At 40.5% G+C, this 22,892-nt stretch overlaps 1 protein-coding gene across 9 annotated transcripts in view; it reads left to right on the forward strand.

Annotated features, from left to right (window-relative positions):
* Window positions 1-22,892, forward strand: part of PLEKHH1 (pleckstrin homology, MyTH4 and FERM domain containing H1) — a 54,696-nt gene that overhangs the window by 14,183 nt on the left and 17,621 nt on the right. For all 9 annotated transcript variants that reach the window (XR_010431325.1, XM_064658351.1, XM_064658350.1 and 6 more), the window contains 15 exons: window positions 226-288; window positions 2,927-3,076; window positions 6,037-6,120; window positions 7,661-7,742; window positions 10,418-11,418; window positions 14,777-14,855; window positions 15,429-15,517; window positions 16,055-16,205; window positions 17,198-17,337; window positions 18,099-18,209; window positions 19,257-19,343; window positions 20,063-20,224; window positions 21,196-21,276; window positions 22,248-22,427; window positions 22,560-22,668. Coding sequence is in view for 8 of the 9 variants with exons in the window: in XM_064658351.1 (XP_064514421.1) it covers window positions 226-288; window positions 2,927-3,076; window positions 6,037-6,120; window positions 7,661-7,742; window positions 10,418-11,418; window positions 14,777-14,855; window positions 15,429-15,517; window positions 16,055-16,205; window positions 17,198-17,337; window positions 18,099-18,209; window positions 19,257-19,343; window positions 20,063-20,224; window positions 21,196-21,276; window positions 22,248-22,427; window positions 22,560-22,668 (2,569 nt within the window). In the remaining variant the exon portion in view is untranslated. The remainder of the gene's footprint in view (window positions 1-225; window positions 289-2,926; window positions 3,077-6,036; window positions 6,121-7,660; window positions 7,743-10,417; window positions 11,419-14,776; window positions 14,856-15,428; window positions 15,518-16,054; window positions 16,206-17,197; window positions 17,338-18,098; window positions 18,210-19,256; window positions 19,344-20,062; window positions 20,225-21,195; window positions 21,277-22,247; window positions 22,428-22,559; window positions 22,669-22,892) is intronic.

A 22,892-nucleotide genomic window follows, 5' to 3' on the forward strand; every position in this document is an offset into this window, starting at 1 on the left:
ACAGTTCCGGTAAATTCAAAGTAGAGTAGAAGACTGGGAAAGATCAAAGGCTTTTTTTTTTTTTTCCCCTGGTCAGAGCTGTCCAGTTAACCCAAAAGATGCCAAAGAAAATCTGTAGATTTGCACAAGAAATGGGAGATTTCTGAGTAAAACAGGTGAATTTTCAGGTGATGTTAATTTATTTTTTTCTCTCCCCCTCTTCCATCTTCTTTTCTGGCTCTGAAGATGCAGGAATTGGAACAGAGAGTGATAGAAGCAGAGCAAAGAGCTGAAGAGGCAGAGAAACAGGTAAGAGATTTTTTTATGGTTGCTTTGATACAAATCCACCAGTAACTTCCTCTAAGTTCCTTCTGGCCTGGCATACAGACAGCACTCTGCCGTGCTACGCCCTGCTAGGGAAACATTGATTTACAGTAGTGAATGGGTTTTCTGGTCTAATTGCCAGTCTTTGAGCCTTAGCTGTGACCCTAAGTGAAAAGCAGCACCTTAGATCTGCCTCTCAGCATCACAGCCTTTACCCCCTAGTCTGTGATAGGCGTGCTTGGTTATGGAAAAGGAAGGGGATTAAAGCACAAAGATAGAGCTACCTGGCAGGTCCTCAGAAAACAAATACTTAAGAGTACTGGTAAGGACTTGTCTACAAGTAGAGAAGCTTCTATGAAAGAAGTAGGTTTTGCAGACACACCCTTATCACTTGTTTTGGACATTCTTTATAGTTAATTACTGCTCTGGCTTAGGAGCCCATGGAGAAAAACAGTGAGTTGGATTCATTGCCTGTTACTGGAACCATCTACAAAATTAGGCATGTTGTCTAAGCTAGTCCTTCTATGCTTCTTGAATAATGGAGAAGGGGAGAGACTTCATCTTGTGAACAGGCTATAAAGAACAAAGGACCTTTGGGAAGCAGACTGTTGTACTGTGAGGAGTATTATAGAAACAAAAGAGCCAAGAAGGGCTAAGTGGTCTGGGCTCTTGCATCACTGCAGAATGCTGCTGAAGAGAAGGTTTGAAGTGAAGCAGCTCCCTCCAGCTGGACAAGGCTGCAGGACTGAGCATTGAGTCAGAGATTAAAGCACAGAACTAAAAGCTGTACAGGATGGCCGAGAATGGCTGTCAAAGATGACTTCAGTAGTGAAGGACTGAATAGGCAGTGTTATAAGCACTGGGAAACATATTGCCTAGGAATCAAGAACTTAAAGTACTGGGAAAGGTATTCTGTCTGCAAAACATACTTTTTTTATGCCAGTTTGATATTGACATCAAGATTTTTTTGCTGACCATTTTAATTATAGGAAAGATGCTATGTCTAGATACCACACTGTTGGCTTCTATGCTAGATCAGCAACTGCCAACCAAGAACAAGAATTATTCTTGAGAGTGGTATCAGTAAGTTCACACCCAACCAAGATAGGCAAAGGTAACATAATGCAGGCAAAAATGACAGCTGTGACAGCACTAGCAGGAAATACAATTATTACCACAGGCCAGTGAAGAAGGTTTCATACTAGCAGACACTTGAATGATAGGAGGACAGTGTCCATGATATGGTAAGATGCAATGACAACAAGGGAGAAGATGGAGAGCGAGTCAAATCCAGGTCCAAGAATGGGCAAGAAAGGGAGAACTTGTCTGGGAAGATGTAGCAGAAATGAGGGTTGCCTTCACTCACCTGCCACCTGCAGAAATGAGGGTTGCCTTCACTCACCTGCCACCAGCAGTTCTGTAGCCATATGTTGGCAGGTCCTAAAGACTAGCAACCCTCAATGTTTGCCTTTACAGCAGCCTTATCCACATCCAGAGATAAGTGTTCCTAGAGAAATACTTCATTGCTGCCTGACAGCCTGAAGAAGTGACAGCATAAGAGCAGGACCATTCCCTTTCACTAATGAGTACATTCACCATGAATGAGAAGCAGCTGACAAATGAGAGGGCTCCACATCAAGTGCAAAATCCCTTGTTATCTTTCTCTCCAGGAGTCTGGGGGGTTGGATTTATTAATTCAATGGACTCCCTGTAGCTGCCAACCTCAATTAAGGAAATCACATGTTTGCAGTCCCCTTGCTGAGCCTCTAGTACAGAGTCAGCATTTGGGCATCAGACAGAAAGGATGGGCCATTTCTTTTTACTGTAATCACCCTAAACTCTAATGAAAACACATCCGACTCAGCAGGCTTAGTTTTCTGGCTCAGATGTTGGGCGCCTACCTTTCTGATTCAATATGAGGAAGAGGCAGTAGGTTTCTCTGCCTAATACAGGCAGACAGGAGGACAAAACACAGCTTCTGCAAGTATGAAGTGTAGGCTGCTCAGCAGAGCATGAGTAACTCTCTTGCAGAGATGTGCTCGGATTGCTGCCTGCGTTTTGTCTTTCTGGTTTTAAATTCATGCTAAATTAATGGTATCTGGAGTTGGTTTCTTTACAGATTTAGCTTCTTTGGGAAGAAGCTGGTGTTGGAACCAGATATTTTCCCATCATCAAATTCTGCAATTAGCACATTTGAGTTAAGGGGATTCAATTCATCTTTATAAAGTCTTTTAATCCTTTGCAATAGAATGAAGTAACAGTAAAATGAAGTGACATTACTGAGAGACATAGGTTTTGAAGAAAGCAAAGAGATTTTAAAAACTTTCTGAAAACCTGAAATGCTTCAACAGCAGCTAGATTTTAGTGCATTGAAACTTTGTAGTGAAGGAGCATTACAGTGGTGTTTCTCTCGCTGAGATGAAAAAGTGTTGGCACTGGCAGGAGCTCAAAGATAGGCAAATCTTCTGAAATATCTAACATGGTAACTCCTTAGTAGGTCTGGAGAAAACACTTGTCAGAAAGACAGACGTTGCTGAAACACTTTTGGTTTGTTGAAACACATTGGTTTGTTTTTTGTTGTTTTGTTTGGGTTTTTTTAATCTCCTTCTGATTATTATTATAGGTCAGAGTTATGGAAGAGAAGATAAAACTAGCCAATGTGAAGATTTGTGAATCAGACAGCACCCTGTACAGGAAATACCAAGACCTGATGGGCACAGTGCAAGGAAAAGAGGATCTGATCAGCAGATTGGAGACAGAGCTAGCAAAACAGGTAGGGATATTTTCTACAGGGAGACCTGCAGCTTTCATGAGTTAGAGAGATTCTGTAATGTGTGGTTCAAAGGTATGGATTATATCTTTTTGCACGTTAGCCTCTCAGTTGCATTCAGATCAGCTCTAAAATGATGCCTGCTGAGTACGAGATCCTCTCTTCCTTTTCACACAGAACATCCACTCTACTTCAGTAGTACATGTCTCTTCATTATAGGGGGTCGGTCAATGTGTTTAAAGGGCTTCCTTATGTTAGTGTTGAGACCCTAAATTGTAATGCTACCATCTGGTCACAGTGTTTCCCTGGCTTCCTAGCATATAGATTGCTTTACAAAATCATTATGTAGCCCATCTCTGACTCTGTTTATGCTGCTTCTTGAGAAGGGTCTCTTCCCAGTCTTCAGCAATCCTTTAACATAGTTCATCTTGGAAGAAGTTCTTTAGAGAGAGTGATTGGGCATTGGAATGGGCTGCCCAGGGAGGTCACAGAGTCACTGTCCCTGGAGGCATTTAAGAAGAGACTGGATGTGGCACTTTTTGCCATGGTCTAGTAGACAAGGTGGACTCGATGGTCTCAGAGGTCTTTTCCAACCTAGTTGATTCTGTGATCTCTCGTCAGATGTCTTCATTGTAAAAGAGCAGCTGTTTCCCAATATGGATACTTCTTAGTCTCTTCCATTTTCAGTTGGTCGAAGGAAGGAGCTAGTTCTACAGCAGGGCTTCTCTTTTGGCTCTGGTAAAGGGTTTCCTCTGTGGTTTGTATAACATGAGGAATGAGGTATTCCTATATGTTGCTAAGTAAATTACTTTTAAATAGAAATAGTTCAGTAGAATTTTAAACCAAACAAAAAACGGCCATTTGAGTTACATTTAACTAATTGACACCTATTTCAAGGACTGTTAGTAGAAATCTTCCTGTCCCAGCAGCAAGAGGCAAAATGAGATTCTAGAAATGAAAGCCAAAGCTTGGCAATTCCAGAGAAGAAACACTCTTTGTCAGAGTCACTGGTTTAGTTTCAGAATGGGATGAGATGGTGACAATGCTAGAAGGTCACTAAGGATCCCTGTAAGGCATCCTATTTGTTTTCACTAGGATGGGAAAAGCTGTGGAGTTCAGAGTGTTATTAAGAGAACACTGAGGTCATGTCTGGACCACACAATAGTGTGGGACACAAAGAATCTCTAATTGCCTTTGGATCTTAAAGCACAATAACTGCTATGGGTGCCATGCCTAAGTGAATTGGTTCTGCTTAGAAGCAGGGCTTACTGAGCTTGATGACAATGATGGTGTCATACTGCTATTCTACTTTAGGACCCTAAATAAAATCTTGGCATTGCACTTTGCCATGTACCATAGTAATATTCTGAATCTTTTACCTCTTAGACCCTGATTTGAGACTAGTCCAGGTCATTAGGAATTCAAAGCCATTTCACGTATGACAGATATTCAGAGATGGTAGGTCTACTATATGTGCCAGATCATTTCAGACCTGTAGGCACATCTAGTATTCTGACTCCAGCAGAGGTTGAGACCTGATGATTAGGAACACACACAGTCATATAAAAGGGAAAAAAGCTAAATAAATCCTCTTCTTAAAGCGTGTTATTTGATTGCTTTTATTTCATTATGCTCGACTACAAATGTTACTACTACCTATAATGTTGCTAAGGCCTGTTTTAAAGTCAGCAAACATACTTGAATAGGAACATTTAAATGTGCAGTCGTGGTGATAAATGTAGTGATTAAAAGTGATGTGAGGATGTGGGGAATTTTGCACAGTCTACTGTGTATTTATATGGTATTCATCAGTTTGAAAAACTTAAAGTGGGGGGACGCACTGACATTTTTATTACCATAATTACCAGTATTTTTTCACATCAGGAAAAGACAATCTAGCAGGGAAACCACCAAGAGCTACCGAAAGTCTTTGCCCATTAATTGGAGAAACCAGAGCTGAATGTGCCATGTAGCATATATTCCTCCTCCCTCCCTCCCTTGCTCCTAGAACTGATTTCTTCTTGCAGATGTTTAAATCATTATGTAGATAGGAGAGCTTTCAGTGATGTTGCTTCTGATGGAGCTACACAGGAGATAAACAGAAGGCTTCAGATGTTCATGGTATTAATCCAGCATCTTTCAAAGGAAATTTCCAGAAAAGTTAAAAACATGGCTGAGAAAACACAGCTGCGAAAATGATGTAGCAATATTGCACAGGCAGATATTTGGGGGGAAAATGTTCATTGTGCAAACAAACAGTATTGCCATAACACCTCTGTGCGGACTAGAACCTGTTTTAATGGGTATGTAAAGGTACAACCACTTACACCATCTGAAAACCTCCTAGCAGGTCAAGTTTTGGAGCTGGGTTTTTGGTTTTGTTTTTTTTTTTCTCCTAGTTTACTTTCTCAATGAAAATATTGTGTGTGTGTGTGTTAAATACATTGTTGGTATTAGTTTCCATCTTGTGTATCTTGAAAGTCCGTGCCCTACACCTGTGCTTACAGCAGTTGAATCCCTTTTGCTTGGAATGATTAGATTTTATAAAACACTTATAAGCATTGCTTAATTCTTATTAACTGTGGGCAATAATGTGTGTGTAGGCTGGGGTAACACTACAGATGTCAATAGCAAACATTACAAAACCATCTGAAACAGAAAAAGTTGCAGACTGTACTCAAACTCTGGTAGGTGAGCAATCATTACCTGAGCTGGATTTTGCTATTCCAGAACAAACTCTTGAAACAACTCTCTGAATTTAACTCTAGAGACCACGTAAGACAACTTAGAGCTTGATTTTTTTCAAAGGCCAGCTAAATAATAATATCCAATTAACAGTCTTAAATCTTATATCTGGAATGGGAGCGTCAGTGTTTCAGTCGCTCCCGGTGCAGTAACTTACTGACAACAGTTTGTTGTATTCTCCTAATGTGTGTAATGTTGGGTTTGGTTTTTTGGCACAGAAACAGTTGAGGACTGAAGAAGCGAAAATTGTTCAAGAGAAAGCTGCCAAGATCAAAGAATGGGTAACATTTAAGCTCAGGGAGGTAAGTCTCTAGCTTACTGCCAAGTTTCAAGGCTTGTGAGTAGGTACAGTGGCTGCACTGCCAGTGGGCTCCTGTATAGGACAGTACTTTGAGGATGGTCAATCTGCCACAGAGGCTCTCTGCTTGCTTGGCCCTATGCATACTCTGTTGTAGAGCTAGGGTCATCACTCTTGGGTGAGGGCTATTGACTTTATTGGGCAAACTATAAATGACCGTGAAGTCACCAGTGCCCAAAAGCAGTCTCTGAAGAAGATTTAGTAGTCACAAGTGGCTTTCACCTCGCTTTCCTCTGCCTCTCCCTTTTTTCTCTGGGTGCAGTTTCTATCTTTCTGACAAACCAGCTGTAACACAAACATGTCCTTTGCTCTGCCTTAATTTACCATCTCTGACTAATGGTGTTTTCCTACTGCCCAGTATTCTCTCATCTCTAACCTTTCTGTCCTATCCATCCAATGGACTTGTGCCTCTATCTGGGCCTACCTTCTAGAAAAACAAAGATAGTGGTCAGCATGCAGTTTTGAAGATGCAGTAATAGTTTACAACTGGGAGTGGGGCTATCTGGTCTTTTATTCCAAGTTAAAGACATGTATTTCCCAGTTTATGCCAGAAAGGGAATTTCTTGAAGTTGGAAGAAGAAGTCTTTGTGGGCACTAATTATGTTATGATGGGACTTTGTAATATCATTGAATTGCCTAGATATTTCATCAAGCTGCTGGGCTGCTTCTCTTTCATTTTCCTGTATGAGATAACTTAAGGTGCATTTACATTACTGACTGGTGCAGCACAAAGAAGGAAGCACGGGGATTAATTTGGTGTGGTCTGCTGTGAATCCAGAGCCATACATTCACATTATGTCTTTACTGCCAATGAAGTTTGTGCCAGATGCTGATTCTAGGTGCATACCACGCAAAAGTGGAGCACTGTCAATTGGAGAACTTGGAGTCTGTGTTGCAAATGGGTTACTCTAGACAGCACCACAGGTGTGGTTTCAACTTTGCCATCAAGAAGGAAGCCTGTCTGGGTGCACCACTGCTGTGTTTAAGAATGGATGCTGAGACACTTAAAGTAAAGGCATAAGGCAAATTTGCAAAGAATCTCTCATGCCCTAGCTGGAAATGTAAATGCACCCTTAACATTTGTTGGCTTTTTTCTTTGGTCCCCTTCTTTTACTATATACAGGGTGAGATGGAAAAACGCTCCTTCAGGGTAATGCTTTTTTTGATTCTCTCTTTTGTGACAGTTATTTCTGCAACAGGAGTAAATGATAAACAATATTATGGAAGTAAATTAGAAGGCCTGTTTGAGAAGCACAATGGTATATGCAGAGGCTGTTTGAGAAAGCACAGCTAAATGTTTAAGTGGGTTGTCCAGTGCAGCTGCTGAGTAGAAGGATTTCAAGATGACTGGTAGACTCACACGTCATTTTTTTCCTTGTTAAGACACTTGAATGTGGTAAAGATGAAGACATATTCTGTATAGTGGATCACTTGCACACACAGTTTTGCATTATATTTCAGTTTTTATTATTGTTTTTTCATAGCTTGAGCTAGAGAATTACCACCTGAAAACTTGTAATCAGAGGCTGATGGAGCAAATTGAAGCCCTTCAGGATACGTTGCAAGGTAAATGTGCTCACCTGGCATTGTAGCCTAGTAACCACCACAAGAGTGGAAGTTAGCATTCCCAGGTTGTATTCTTAATTTTGTCAGAAATTAACACGTGTAACAGCAAGCAGTGGAATTGCTCTGTTCCTCAGTGGATCTATTTTTAAGATGGGAATACCATGCTTACCTGCCTTAAACTCTTAATTGTTTTCCCACTAATGATTGAACACAGAACCCTTTTTTAAAAATCTGCTTTTGCCATTAAAATAAGCCACTGAGCTCCTGAATTAGAAGCATTCATTGAAGTACGTAGTAAAGTACATTCACTTCAGTGCTGGAGGGGAGAAGTCCCTGAGGTATTTCACTTTACTTCCACATGTGAGTCATTCTCATCCCCACAGAACCTCTGCTGTCACGTGAGCTGAGTAATTGAATAATCCAAGGCAGCAGATGTCTGGTCTGCCTTTAGGATGCTGGGATCCTCTGTGCTATCAGGTTGGATTGGAGAAAGCTGCTTATGGTGTTTGGGCTTTTGCAGTTCTTCTCTGGTGGACAGATAGAAAAACTTAGTCTCCAGGGCTTGTATTCAGCACCTTTCATTGCAACACACTTTGCAGAGGAAATTCTCTCTTAACGATTTTCTTCCTTTTAGTTTTTCATGAGCTTGGTTTGGTCACAGTAAGATAGCTAGTTTCCAGAACTTCACTGGGCATGCAGGCAGGGGGCATTTCTTTCCTGCAGAAGTCTTCCCGCCATTCCTATCACTCCACAGCAAGGGAATAGGGCAAAATTCCTTCTAAATCCTGCCACATTTCTAGCGAAATGCTTTATGACTGGGTTTTTCTCATCCCCTCTGGCTCTGACTGTTCACAAAAGGAGAATGCCTGGTAAGCTGCGTTAATAATCTGGTATTAAGTGTTCCCTGGATCCCAACTCTCTGGGCAGTAAACAGCACTGCCCTCTCCTCTTATGCCTCACTAGTCTCACTATGCCAGGCTGAAGTCAGAGGCCTCTGCAGAGAGACAAATCTCTTCTTGCTTGCTATGCTAATAGTAACAGCTTCCTCTTCTTAATCTCCTGTCACATCTAGGAGGCTGCAAAAATACCAGCAATATTTAAAATGAATGGCCTCTTTTCAGTCTACACTAATGATTTACCTCAGGGTCAGGGGAAATGTGTGCCAAGATTTTTGTGTGCCAGTGGTATGTGTTAGCTTTGTTAACATTCAGTTCCTTGTGACTCAAGCACCAAGGTCTCATGGTTGTCTTTTTCTCAGCAGGTTTCATCCTCTCCACTGTCAACAGTAATGTATTCTACTGTTTGCTCTTCCCTCTGTAATTTTGTGTCTTCAGTTTGTTTCTACTTCCTAATTCCTTAACCGTTGCTGGTTAAGCAACACCCATAGAGTTTGATGTTAAGGCAGCATTTTCAGCGATACCTATGCAGAGTCACACTCACCCATATTTCGCAATTTCTAAAGCATCTAATGATTTGGTGCTTTTTCAGTCAGGCAGTGTATAAATGCCAACATCAGTCAAACATCCTCTGCCACTCCAAGTTTTATCCACACTTTCTCATACCCTAAAGCTACTATTCAGAAGAAATTGTAGAACTGAGATAGTCTTTAAATCTGGTGATTATGGAAAGGAAAAAATACAAGAATTATAAAGTGTGGGTACTAAATAGAAAAAGGACAATGGAAGCCATCTAGGATCTATTTTTTATGTCATCTTCTAATATAGCAACTGAAAGGACAGAGAAAGAACTAAGAAAAAAAAAGATTTTACAGCAAAATCATGTAAGAAACTATTATAAAACTTTGTGACAAAAAGCACTGCGTGGGTCATATAGCACAAAAGGATAGCAAAAAGCTCTAGGGAAATTCTTGAAAAGAGTAACCTCACTGATTGGTGTGATGCTTAAGAAGATATCCATACCTTTCCTGGAAGTCTCATGTAGCCCTTGGGAAGGGTGGAATCATACCATCTTATTTGATGACTTAAAACACTGTAGTCCACTAAAGCCAAAAGCAATGCTAAGCAGCGTTCTGGCCACCTGGATGTTTTTTGACAGTATTGTGTGGTAAATGCACTTCCTTCTCATGGCTGTTTTAAGAGAAGAGACATAGTTGTATATAGGTAAGAGTAAAAACTGTTATATTGCATTAGACTGAAAGCTTGCCTAGGCCTGTATCCCATCTCCTGGCTGGTTGTGGATGTTTCAGGACAGAGTGTAGGAAATACTGCAAGTAAACCTGCCCTCCTCTCCATTTACCCTTCCAGCTTCTGCTGTCAGTAGTTTAGGAAATTTCTAGGCCAGAGCTTCCATACTACTGATACATTAGTTTTTCTGGCATATCTGCAACATTGTATTTCCTTTTTTGTCTGGAAAAAACCCTTCCTTCTGTAAATTTCAAATGCGCTGCTTGATAATTTCATTAGGCACCCCTTAATTCTACTTTTGTAAGAAACAGTGATTAATCATTTCCTGCTCATCTCTTCTGTGCTATTCCCAGTTATAAATGTATAGCACTTTTGTTATAACTGTGCTCAGCAATCTCTTTCCTGTTCTGTATAGTCCTAACCAGGCCAGGGTGTTATTGAAATACAACTGGCATGAACATACACTAGGAAGCAACAATTAAGACATTAAAGGATTTGAATGCCCTAACCATATCTTCTCCTCCCTTGTAGATATGACCAGCATTCCTCCCTTTGAATCTCTTTGGAACTGTAGTTCCCTGAAGCCTAGAGCATCACAGGCCTCTTTTACTGAGAAGATAGACCAGGAATCTGTGCTCCTTGCATCTGGTTTCAGAGAGGTGCGTCAGACAGGACCTACCAAGCATGTCCTTTCTTCAGCAAATACAGTCCTTGCCAATGACACCTTTACTGAGAATGGAGAGGATAAATCTCTGCTTTCCCAGAATAAGCTGAAGCTTGTGTCTGACCCATCAAGCTGGAATCTCTCCACAGAGAAGGATGTATTTCCAGCCGTAAGTTCTGAACACAGTTTAGGGTGCTCTGATCCTGTATCAGTGGACCCTCCAGCTGAGACCACAAGAATTCTTGAGGCTTTGACCTTCCAGTCATCTTTGAAAGAAAACTGTAGTGCTGTGAGCACCTTGAAACAAGTGGGTGTTGATGGCACCTGCTTCTCTGATGATCTGAGTGCCAGATTCCACTCCCACCGGCTGGAGTCCTCTTCCTCAGGAGAAATAATGAGCATGCTTGAGGGCCATCTCCAGACTGCTGAACCACCCCTGGTTGTGTCAACATCAACTGTTACAGCACATTCCTCCTGTGCAGGGAGGGAATGCAGCCTTGGGACTAGTATGACCTTTCCAAAAATACGAACACCCAATACACCAAGAGACAGTATTCAACTGGCCAAGAGACATCACAGCCAACCACAGCCAGGGGCTAATTCCTTCCATCATGTAATGCACTTAGAGACTAGCACTTTCCAGCCCATAACAGACCCTCCAGCCTGCCATGGGCTCGTGGAGGAGACAGATATTGATGATGATGGAGTATTGGAGAAGATGGATACAGAATGTGGACTGCTGAGGGAAGAAGCTAGAGCGTGTGAGGACTTACCTGCAGGGCAGAGAGAAGCTGTGAGTTCTGAGGCTGGCATACTTGACCCAGGAGGTAAACCTCCAACACCACCGCTGCACAGATTCCCATCATGGGTAAGAAATGCAAGGACGACAGGCTGAGAAGTGGGGCTTATCTTTGAGTAGTGCCCAGGAGTTAGGCTACAACAGCTCAAGCAGTTGTTACCTGTGGACATCACAGGTTACATTCTTGAAGCACCAAGTCTGACAGTTCCAGCATGACAGGGGCATGCTGGTTCCACTGACAATTTTTTTTTTCTCCTTTTGTCTTTATAAGGGGAAAAAAATTCATGGAAAAAACTAGTGCTCAAGAAATACAGGAATATAAAGGGAAGTCAAGAGGTGCTGCATTGTGGTTTATCATTATGGGTCATCAAAAGTTAGTCCTTAGTTCTGTTGTCACATGTGTAAGATAGAAAAATTACTCATAAATGCAGTGAAGCAGACAAGATAGCTCCAGAGTGAGAAAAATCTGTGAATACTAGAATAAATACATGGATTAGATCTCAGCATTCCTATCTCATGGTATGCTTCTGCTATTAGGAAAATTTTGTGAAAGCCTTTGGTAAAGTGGTATACATGTCCTGTTGCTTACAGTATGTGAGAAAGGGGTTTGTTGTTCTTGCTTTCAGTTACTTGTTAGCTGGATTGTTTGCTAGTCATAGAATTGTTTAGGTTGGAAAAAAGAAAAAGCCTTCCCCTCAACCACTGACCAGGTTACCTTGTTACAGAAGGAGATCAGGTTGGTCATGCAGGACTTGTCTTTCATAAACCCATGCCAGCTGGGCCTGATCAATTGGTTATCATGTACATGCTGTGTGATGGCACTCAAGATGATCTGCTCTATGACCTTCTCTACCACTGAGGTCAGGCTGACAGGTCTGTAGTTCCTCAGATCCTCCTCTGGCCCTTCTTATAGATGGGTGTCACATTTGCCAACTTCCAGTCACCTTTGACCTCCCCAGTTGACCAGGACTGCTGGTAAATGATGGACAGTGGCTCAGTGACCTCTTCAGCCAGCTCCCTCAGCACCCTCCTGTGGATCCCACCTGGCCCCATAGACTTGTGCGTGTTTAAGTGGTGTTAGCAGGTGGGTGAGCATTTTTCCTGGGATTGTGGGGGCTTCATTCTGCTCCCTGTCCATATCTTCCAGCTCGGAGGGCTGGGTACCTGGAAAACAACTGGCTTTACTGTGAAAGACTGAAGCAAAGAAGGCATAAGTACCTCTGTTGTTTCCTTATCCTTTGTCACTATGTTTCCTACCGTATCCAATAAAGGATTGTTATTCTCCTTTTGTTTCTCATGTATTTATAGAAATCTTTTAGTGTTTTTTACTGCAGTAGCCAAGTGAAATTCTAGTTGGACTTTGGCCCTTCTAATTTTCTCCCTGTATAACTTGCCTGTAGTCCTTCTAAGTTGCCTGCCCCTTCTTCTAGAGGTCATAAACTCCACTTTTTTTACTGAGTTAAGCCAAAGCTCTCTATTCAGCCAGGCCAGTCTTCCTCACTGTCTCATCTGTCAGCACATGGGAACGGCCTGCTCCTGCACCTTTGAGATTTCCTTCTTGAAGAATGTTCAGTTTTGCTGGACCCCTTTGCCCTTCAGGACTGACTCCCAAGGGACTCTGTCAACTTTGGCTCCTAAAGAGGCCAAAGTCTGCATTAGTCTAACCTGGTGGAAATCAATGTAGTATCAAAAGAGATGATTTTGTTGTTTTTATTTGCTTTTTTAAAAGGCATGGGCAAACAAGTGATTTATTGAAGGTGCAAAGTCAAACACTCATTGTTAATTCTTATGTTTTATAAATTTATTTTCAAGGAAAACTAAATGTTAATTGTGGTCTTTGGCTGTATCCTTTATGATACCAATTTAAACCCCAGTATAATCACATCCGCTTTTCCAAAGGAATTTCTTTTCTTTCAGTCCATAATATGGAACTGTGCTGGGAGTGAAGGTGGATAGTGTGGTAAAAGAAACTGCAATTTTTCAAGATGTCTGTTTCATTTGCTGCAGAAGTCAGAAAAATGTCAATGAACAGGGTACTCACTTGGAAGAAGGGAAATATGACTCGGAGATTGGCTACTATTCCTGTCTCTGATCTAGAGTTCCCATATAAAGTTCTAGTCTCTTAAGCTTGATTTTTCACAGGTGATTATCAGCTCCACACACATTCTTCTGAATGTCTAACTTGAATTTGGCAACTAAATTTGATTACAGAAGTGCTGATCACTTCTGTGCTGCAACTGTATTAATTTGTTTTCATTACAATGTTATATGATGCTAAATTCTCAAAAAGTCACATCTTGGACATCTTGAAATGGGTACTCCAAAGTTATTCAGTACTTCAAAGAACTTATGTCTGAGTTCTTCTGAAAAACTTATGTCTGAGTTCTTCTGATAGCACCTATCACTGTCCCTCCCAGGGTTAATGTAAATTTTTTTATTAATTTTTGTGAAGCATTGCATTATTATTGTCAGTAACACATGAAAAATCCAGTATTTTTTCTTCAGACTAGAATCAAGTAAATGTATCTGAGTAGGGCAAATTTAAGTATAGTAATTTAAGTAACAGTAAGTCATGAATAGAATAATAAATAGTAGCATAATCAGTAAGAAATATCCATTACATTCCCTGAATAGGAGTTGTCTGGGGAAAAAGATTCACATAGTATTTCATTAGAAACTAAATTTCAGTGCAAATACATACAGAAAATACTTATTCTGTAATTTCTTTTTTTTTGTGTGTGTACTTGACTTTGCAGTCTTAGGTACTTCCATGTGTATGTATTGTCTGCTATTTCATAGTGATTGGTTGTATGCTTTTAGGAGCAGCAAGAGATTTCCTAGCTTTGGATTTTATCCATTTCAGAATGGTTAATGTCTTAGTCACAATACTGCATTTAGATACAGATTTGGGTTTTCCCGCTGGAATTGTTACCAATTGGTGAAGCACTTGGAGAGCCTTTGAACTGAAAGCTCCGTATGTTGTTATAACTGAGACACAGGCTTATTGAGATCATTCCAGGCATTTCTTTCATTCCGTTATCAGAGAATGAGCATCCTTGCAGGTGGTGACTCAATAAATTGTCCTGGTTTGTGGCAGTTCTTTATTCATTTTAAAGCATTGTTTATAAAGTGGAAAACTCCCATCTTTTTCCAAGCTGTGATATAGTAATTTATTGATAATTGTGTGTAGGTGTTCCAGTCTGTGATATCATCTCTGTGAATCCCCCATATCTGTGGGGATTCACACAGAGTAGCATGCTTCCACTAATGGTCATTCACACAACATAGGGTGGAATACAGCAATCTCAGAGAGCCCCTCCTTCCTGCTCAAAGGTGTGACTGTGGCGTGATTCTGTGACATGAGCATTTCTTTCTGCAAGAATCACCTTTTTTCTGATCACTGTTGTTCGTGGTATTATTGTTTCAGGAGAGCCGAATCTATGCTGTGGCCAAGTCTGGCATGAGGTTGTCTGAAGTGGCCATGGTGAATGATACTTCCAGATGCTGTAAGTTCTAGACACGATCCATCCTTAGAGGGGGTTTATGGTGCCAGTGTGGTACCTGGGCTTCTGGCTGTTCACATGTCTTCATTTCCTTCCCTGTTTTCAAAGTAAATTTGATCTCACAGATAGCCATGATAAAGAAAGGACTGGAGGAGGACACATCTGATCTCAGGAATGGTTTGTACTGGGCTGTTTGTGCCTCTTTGTTCTGTGACATGTTTAGGGATTCCATTATCTCCTTCATCACTTTTGTAGCCACTCTTCTGCCTCTGCGTGTCTGTGGCCTGCTTTTAGTCTTATTCACCATCACTGTCCCCTGTTAGGGCTTTTATCTATTTGGACATGGGGCACCAGATTGCCATTGTACCATGGAGTGGGTAAGACATCTTACAGGCTAAATGGAGAGAACTTTGCAGCTCTCTGTGGGAGTTGTATGTAATTAATAACACATTCCTTGGCCTTTTTGAGGCCAGATTTTCCAGGATGGCAATCCTTGATATGCTTCTCCACTGAAACCTTAACTTTTTCACCAGTTTGTATTATTTGCTCTCTTGCTTTCTCTCTGAATTTTTCCAGTTTCCAATTTCTCGTGTTCAACTTCTGGGCCATTTACCTGTCTTATCTACAGAAACGTCACTGTGCCAGTCTACACTACACTGAAGGGGGTAAGGAGTTACCTCACTTTTCCTGTTATGAAAAGCATGGTCCAGGCCTGCTAGTAATTTTAGAGAAAACAGGATGAAGCTGTGCAGCGAAGGAATGAAAATTAGAGAATCTTGGGAAGCACTGGACACCAAAAGAATGCCGAAGGACTAGCAAATGATAAATGTGTTTAGGAATACAGAACACTGCAGCAGTTTTGATCCAGGAAGCTGCAGTGTGCACTATGAGGCTGTAGAAACCTAGAGGTGATGGTGGGTGCAGCCTAAAGAATGAAATGGAGTGCAGGGCTTGTGGAACAGTATGAGGGCGTAACCAGAGGAGACCCAAACAGATGGGACTAGACAGTCCAGCATGGAAGTTCTCAGACCAGAAGGGGAGGAAATGAAGAACCCCAGGGGAGAAGTGGGCAAGGTGTTGTGAAAATGAAGGGCATTGATTGCTCTGCCTCCTTATTGAGTAGGGATTGTCCTGAAGAAACTCTTCTCTCACACGCTAACCAACAGCGTGTCTAACACGTCTCTAACATGTCTATTTTCCAGAAAGCCACACAGATCAGCAACGTGCCTTTCTTAGATGAATCTTCAGGATCTGATGATGACTGTGGCTCCCATGCCAGCTTAAGGACTTCTACTGCTGGATCCGAGAACAGGAAAGCTAGCATGCCAGGCAGCCCTCGTGCAGTGAAAAGAGGTAAAGTGGGAGTATTGCTACTGAGCAGGATGAACTCTTGTCATGACAGGAGAGGCAAGATGCCCCGAACAGCATCATCAGTGACAAGCAAATGTTCAGCCACAGTGATGCTACTAAGGAGTTCTCCCAGAATGTGTGCAGACATCAACAGCTACTCAGTAGAAATCTGTTCTCTTAGGTGGTTTTTACTGATGATAGATTTCCATTCAGGCAATTGCTAAACTTAGATTGTGGGAAGGATTATCTCCCAAATTCATCACATATCCAGTCGTCTGTACCTTTTCTGTGACTTTTCCTTGAAAGCAAACTAGTACTGGCATAGTAAAGAAAATGCTTTTTTTGTCTTTGTCACTGGCTGGTAATTGCTTGACCAGTAAGGAAATCTTTTGTATCTTTGAGAGGCATCAGGTACTTTGCGTACTGATTAGGACATTTTTTCTTACCTGCTGGGAAGACTAAATGGGATCTTCAAATGGAATTTTCATTATAATTGGTAGTCAGTAAAATAGAATCATATTTCATGTAGTCTTAACTTGCATGCATTGGCTGATGTATCTCTGCGTTGCCAAGGACCACTGGTGGAAGATTCACAGAAAGCAAAGCCCCATTGTTAGTGAGGGAGCCTTTTCCTTAGCTGGAATCTGAGGGGCTTTAGACTCTATAATGGATGTTTAGAGCTGCAAACAATCTGTCTGTCCTTTAGATAACAGGTCTGTTTATTTTTTTTTAAATATTTTTTATTCTGTCTTTATTCAACAATAAATTTATTTCACTGTCAGTATCCAAAACTCACTTTCACTACTTGTGTAACTAGGGAAAAGAGTTCTCAGAAGTCTGGTTAATGGGATTTGGGTTTCCAAAGTCTGATCTGATTTCTTCTTCTTGAACAAAAAAAGCCTTAGTGGTGAACTCAAACTTTTTCAGAGTGGGAAAAAGTTCAGTGAATGCTTCTGTCTAGCCATGATTCTCATTCCTTCCTTTATTTTAAACAGGTGTATCTATGTCCTCACTGAGCTCTGAGAGTGACTATGCCATCCCTCCTGATGCCTATTCCTTGGATGATGACTATTCAGAGCCAGAACATAAGCTACAGCGAACATCTTCCTATTCCACTGATGGTGGCATCTGCACTGTAAGTCTTACTACATTACAGTTGTAAAGGAATGCAAACAGAGCCTTGGCCTTGAAAAAGCATAACTACAATATATTGAGTTATCCCCTGCAAAGTGGTGCTCTGACAGACTGGGCTGTTGGTCCAGCTGGTAGGTATCAAAAGACACTATCTGATGTTTCAGAAGAAGGTGCAATTTCTCTTATGTGGTTAGATTAAAGTATGTGCCTCAAGGGCTGTATTCTTTTCTGATGGCCTGTATTGATTTCCTGTAGTCATATTCTACTTTAATGATGGCCTTACACTTTTGGGACAAAACAAGTTTGGAAATTCAGAGGAAGGAATGAGACAGGATATAATATTTTGGCCTAGAAAAAAACCTCAAACACGGGTAGCATTAAATTCTGTACTCTTGAATGTGAGAGATCAAGCAGACAAGGAACAGGAGTCTAATCATGGCATAGAGACAGCCTTCACTTCTGTTTGGAAAATCAGTGCTTTGGTAGGAGGACAAGTAAGTTTACAATGCATCAAACAACCAGTGAAATTATCTTCAGATGCTTTCTTTACTAAAGCAACACAAAGTGGTATTTGCAGCTACACAGATAGTTTAGGACTCTCTCCAAGCTGAGCAGAGAGCACTGACCTTTGATGGCTGCTACTAAACAAAGCAGAAAATGATGGAGATGCAGAAAACGTCTGGGCTTGACTTCAGCTCACCTTCATTTGTATTTTGAGAGGTGCAGGATAATCTCCTCTCCGCTTTGTTTTTTGCCCTCCAGGAACCCATGGAGAAATCAGGTTACTTGCTCAAAATGGGCAGCCAGGTAAAGATGTGGAAGAGACGATGGTTTGTTCTTAGAAACAGACAAATCATGTACTACAAGTCTCCGGTAAGTCACTGGGATACATTTACTATTCTCTGGAGGCACAGAGAAATACTCATCAGTCAGTACATGGGGTTCTGAGGAAAACTACAGCTTCCATGGGAAAGAAAGCTAGATTCTTTCATTTTTCACCCTGCTGCATGGACATGGAAGTACTAGAAAACTAGGGTAAAATTGAAAATAAAATTGAAAATATTGTCATGCAGACAATATTTGTATGTATGATAAAATACTGCTATTGTTTGCCTTCATTATTCTGCTGTATTTAGCTACATTACAGAGAATTATACTTAGGGATGTTCACCTTCCACAATTTTTTCTTCTGGACAGTAATTTCCTCCATACCTGCATAATTACACAGTACTTCTGTGTTTATACACATATTAGCTTACAAGTCAAGAATATTGAGAAAATTGATTTTCAACTTTTTCATTTTCTCAGTTGTCATATTCTAACAAGAAAAAATACATCGTAGGGCACAGGACACCTTTATTTCTGACACTGGGTTTATCCATCAGAATGCACAAGCAGATTATACATATATATTATATTCATATATATATATATATAATTTCATAAATACTTAGAATTTAGACTGTTGTTGGAAGTGATTTCTGGAAGACCCTAGTCCAACTAACACATTGAAGAAGGACTGTCATCAGCTGTAGATGGTTTTATCTAGCCCAGTCTTGAAAACTTCTAAAGGTGGAAATTCAGCCACCATCTTGGTACGTGTTTGGTACTGTATTGCCTTCCCAGTGAGAAAGGCTTTAGTCTGTTGGTGGTTTGGATTTTTTTCCTAATGTCCAATTCGAACTTCATAAGACAGTATTTGTCACCATTACCCTTGTTATATTGTCTGCCACTACTGAGGAGACTTGCTTCATCGTTGCAGTGGGATCACACTGTCTCATAGTCAACCTGGAAGGCTTCAGCTGTCCTTTCCATCTCATGAATGCAGACTCTGACCTGCACAGGCATATTATGCTCTATATAAGTACTCTAAGATCCATCTGAGGTTTCCCGCTGAAAAAACTGCTTTTCTTTCCTCAGAGCGATGTTATCCGCAAACCACAAGGGCAGATGGAGCTGAATTCCTCATGCCAAATTGTCAGAGGTGAAGGGTCCCAAACATTCCAGGTAGGCATTGCTTTTTATCCTGCAGATAACCATACACACTCACTGGCTGTGTGAGATAGTACCTAGGTTCTCCTCTTTTTGAAAAACTCTTACAAGATCTCTAGCATGATTTTACATGCCTGGAGTATCTGAAGAAACATCTGAAGTGTTGGATTCCTACTTTTGAAGTACTAGAAGTTAGCCCATCAGTGGATTCAGTTTTACATCATTATGTTAGGGGACTTTATTATAAAGGCAGCATTGAAGTTTCTCTCATACTCTGAAAGGCACATGGCCTGACCTGTGAGCTACCTTCTGCTCTTATGGAATTGAAGTTGCTAAGACTTAATGCTATTAAATTCATTGCATCTTTCCTTTCAGAGTCACAAGGTAGTGAATGCAGAATGCAACACAAAGTGAAGGCAGCAAAAACCCCACATTTATGTAGACACCTTTAAATAGAAAAATTAGCAGCAGCACTGAGAAACAAGAAAAGATGAGAGAGGACATAAAGCCTCAATATCCAAGAGAAACAGCAAGAGAGTTCATGAGAATTTGATTGATTTGAGTTTCATTTCTTTCACTTGGGCTTTGAGGATGAGCACCTTTTTTCTTACCCTCAAAAAATCCCTCCTGAATGACCAAAAAGAAAAAATCTCTGTGGGATAAAGAAACTCAGCAGCTGAAGAAAAGATTTGTAGGTGTGCAGATTTATATTTTCTCACTCCTTTTCCTTCCAGCTTGTTACAGAAAAGAGGACTTACTTCCTGACAGCAGACTCACCCAACATCCTAGAGGAATGGATTCATGTCCTACAGAGTATCCTGAGAGTGCAAGTGACCAGTCCTGTTGGTGTTCCTCACAGTGATGATAAACCTACTGTGAAAGGTTGGCTAACCAAGGTAAAATAATATTTCGTACTTTATTCAGTTTAGATCAGCATTGACAGTGTACCAGCTTCTTGGTTTGTACAGTAAACGTGAGCAAGAAATTAGTATTTCAATACTCCCTATAAGAGTAGGGGAAGAAAGAAAAGTGTCAGTAGATTTCTGCATTTCAAAAAAAACCCGTCTATATAAATGATAAGGAATGAGACAAACAAGGCTACTGAAAGATACTGACTTTGTCAAATAGTAAGTAATAACAAATACCTAGCTTGTGTATGCTTTTCTTCAACAGAATTCACAGCATATCACAGCAAAAAAATCAGGGAACTGTTAAATGTCACATTTAGTTGGTCTGTAACTTGGAGAGTTCCAAGGAAATGGCTTGTATAGTTCTAGGTTAGCATTTATTCCAGTCGTAACAGACTGCATGTACATTAGTGCAAAGTACAAAGGCTGAGAATTCTTATGCTTTATACCATTTCCATAGATTAGTTTTGCATTGCAAGTTACTATGAATATTTTAATATATTTCTGATTAGCTTCTAAGATGGCTAAAGACAACCTGCATCTGAAGGTTGGTTGTCTGCAACACAGGTTGCTCTCCACACTACAGGTTGACTGGTCTTTTCCTGGTGAGAAGAACTGATTTGGTTTTATAATTTTAAATAGGTGATTCTTCATATTGTATCTCAGAATACAGAAATTCTTCATATTGTATTTCAGAAATGATAAATTATGAATGAGTAAAATACTTCACAAAATCTTAGACCCATTTCCATAAGCACCTATGTCCCATCTACTTAGATTTACTTTCCTGCTTTTGGAAGTGGTGCCCTGTATGTTTTGAGAGAAGCTTTATATTAGCATAAGACAAATAACATATGCGAGGTTTTAAGGGAGAGTTGAATTGGAAGTTGAAATTCTAGAAAATTGTTCCACCAACACTGCTGATGTTAAAAGCGTGTATTTCTTTGTCCTCCTTACAGGTCAAGCATGGTCACTCTAAGCTGGTCTGGTGTGCACTGATTGGAAAAACTTTCTACTACTATCGAAATCATGAAGATAAAGTAATTCCTTTTTCCCTTTTTATTTCTGAACTCTTTTTCCACATTTCTCATGAATCTTTCTTTCCTTTTACTGCTTCTGTGTCTCATGCTTCAAGCTCTTCCTTGGTTGTACTTTTCCTCTTCTAACAGCATCTGTTCCACAAAGAGAATCAATATTTTCTCTGATTTTATTTTTTTTTAAACTAGAATGACAGCAGACTTAAAAGGCAAGTGATTGAACTTTCTCATATCACTGTATATCTTGTTACTCACTTTCTCCATTTGGTCTTGTCAAGCCTTTAGAGCAGACTTTAATACAGCAGCTGATATATCTGCATACTGTCATGAAAATTAATAGCAACAATATGGGAAAAGGGGGGTCATTTAGTTAGTAGAATGTCCTTCTATTTCTGGAAGCTTGGGCCAATAGTACATTGCTTTGTCCTGGTGATCTCAAAACCCAAGTTTTAGAATATCAAGAAATACTGTTCATATTTGGGATTGACCTCCAGAGTTAGCACAGCAGATGTCTTCTCTTTATCTTAATCTACTTACTTATGTAATTTTAGAAGTACTAATTTTCCATTAGCAAGCAGAAAGTCTCACCAGGATCAGAAAACAGTGGCTCAAGATACTGAGTAACTGACATCAAGTGTAATGGGAAGAAAACAGTACCTTATGGGAAAAGCCATCTTTTTATTTGCATATTCTCATTCTGACCTGTAGATGCTCTCCCAAGAAAAATAATAAAAGTAGTGGCATACTTTCTAAGTGTCACACTTTATGAAAGAGAAGAAATTCTATAGAAATGCAAGATTACATTAGCTAAACACCAAATTTATTATTTATTCCTTACATTTTACAGAACTGCCAACATTTTGATCTGGCTTTTCTTTCCCAGTATTCCCTGCCTATACTGGAAGATTAGCTACCCTTATCTAACTCGCTTCTGCTCTAGCTACACTTATCTAACTCACTTCTGCTCCTTATAGTGTCCCCTAGGGCATCTGCCTATGCGTGAGTCCAAAGTGGAAGAAGTAGACCGTTCCTGTGACTCTGATGAGGATTATGAAGCCACTGGTGGAGGATTTCTCTCATCCCACTGTACACTGGTGATTCACCCACAGGACCAGAGTCCCACATACTTACTCATCCGCACCAAACAGGAGAAGGTATAAAAGACAGTCTTTTTTTTGGAGAGAAGAGTCTGTTTGGTAATAGTGAACAAAGGGGTCATACAGGCTGAACCTGTTTGTAGAAAAGAGGTCTGAATTGACCCACACTGTTCTCATCTTTATGCCTAGAATACCTGGCTGTACCATCTGACCGTTGCAGCTGGTAGCAGAAATGCCACAGTGGGCACATCATACGAGCAACTCATTGGAAAACTACTGGATGCAGAGGGAGACCCTAGTAAGTAGAAACCACAAACTCTTCCATGGTAGCAAAGTATTAAGAAGAGTAATTTCAACTTTCAGTTTTAATCCAGCCAAAGGTGAGGGAAGGGGATTTCAGTAGTACATCATATTATATAATGTCCTTCTCCCCTAGTTCCCAGACAAGTCCATCTCATTGTCACATCATTTATCAAAGCCTCTGAAATGTATGTAATGTTAATTCAAATGAACATAAAGAAC

The sequence above is a fragment of the Pseudopipra pipra genome, chromosome 6, assembly GCF_036250125.1.
Source record: "Pseudopipra pipra isolate bDixPip1 chromosome 6, bDixPip1.hap1, whole genome shotgun sequence".
NCBI lineage: Eukaryota > Metazoa > Chordata > Aves > Passeriformes > Pipridae > Pseudopipra > Pseudopipra pipra.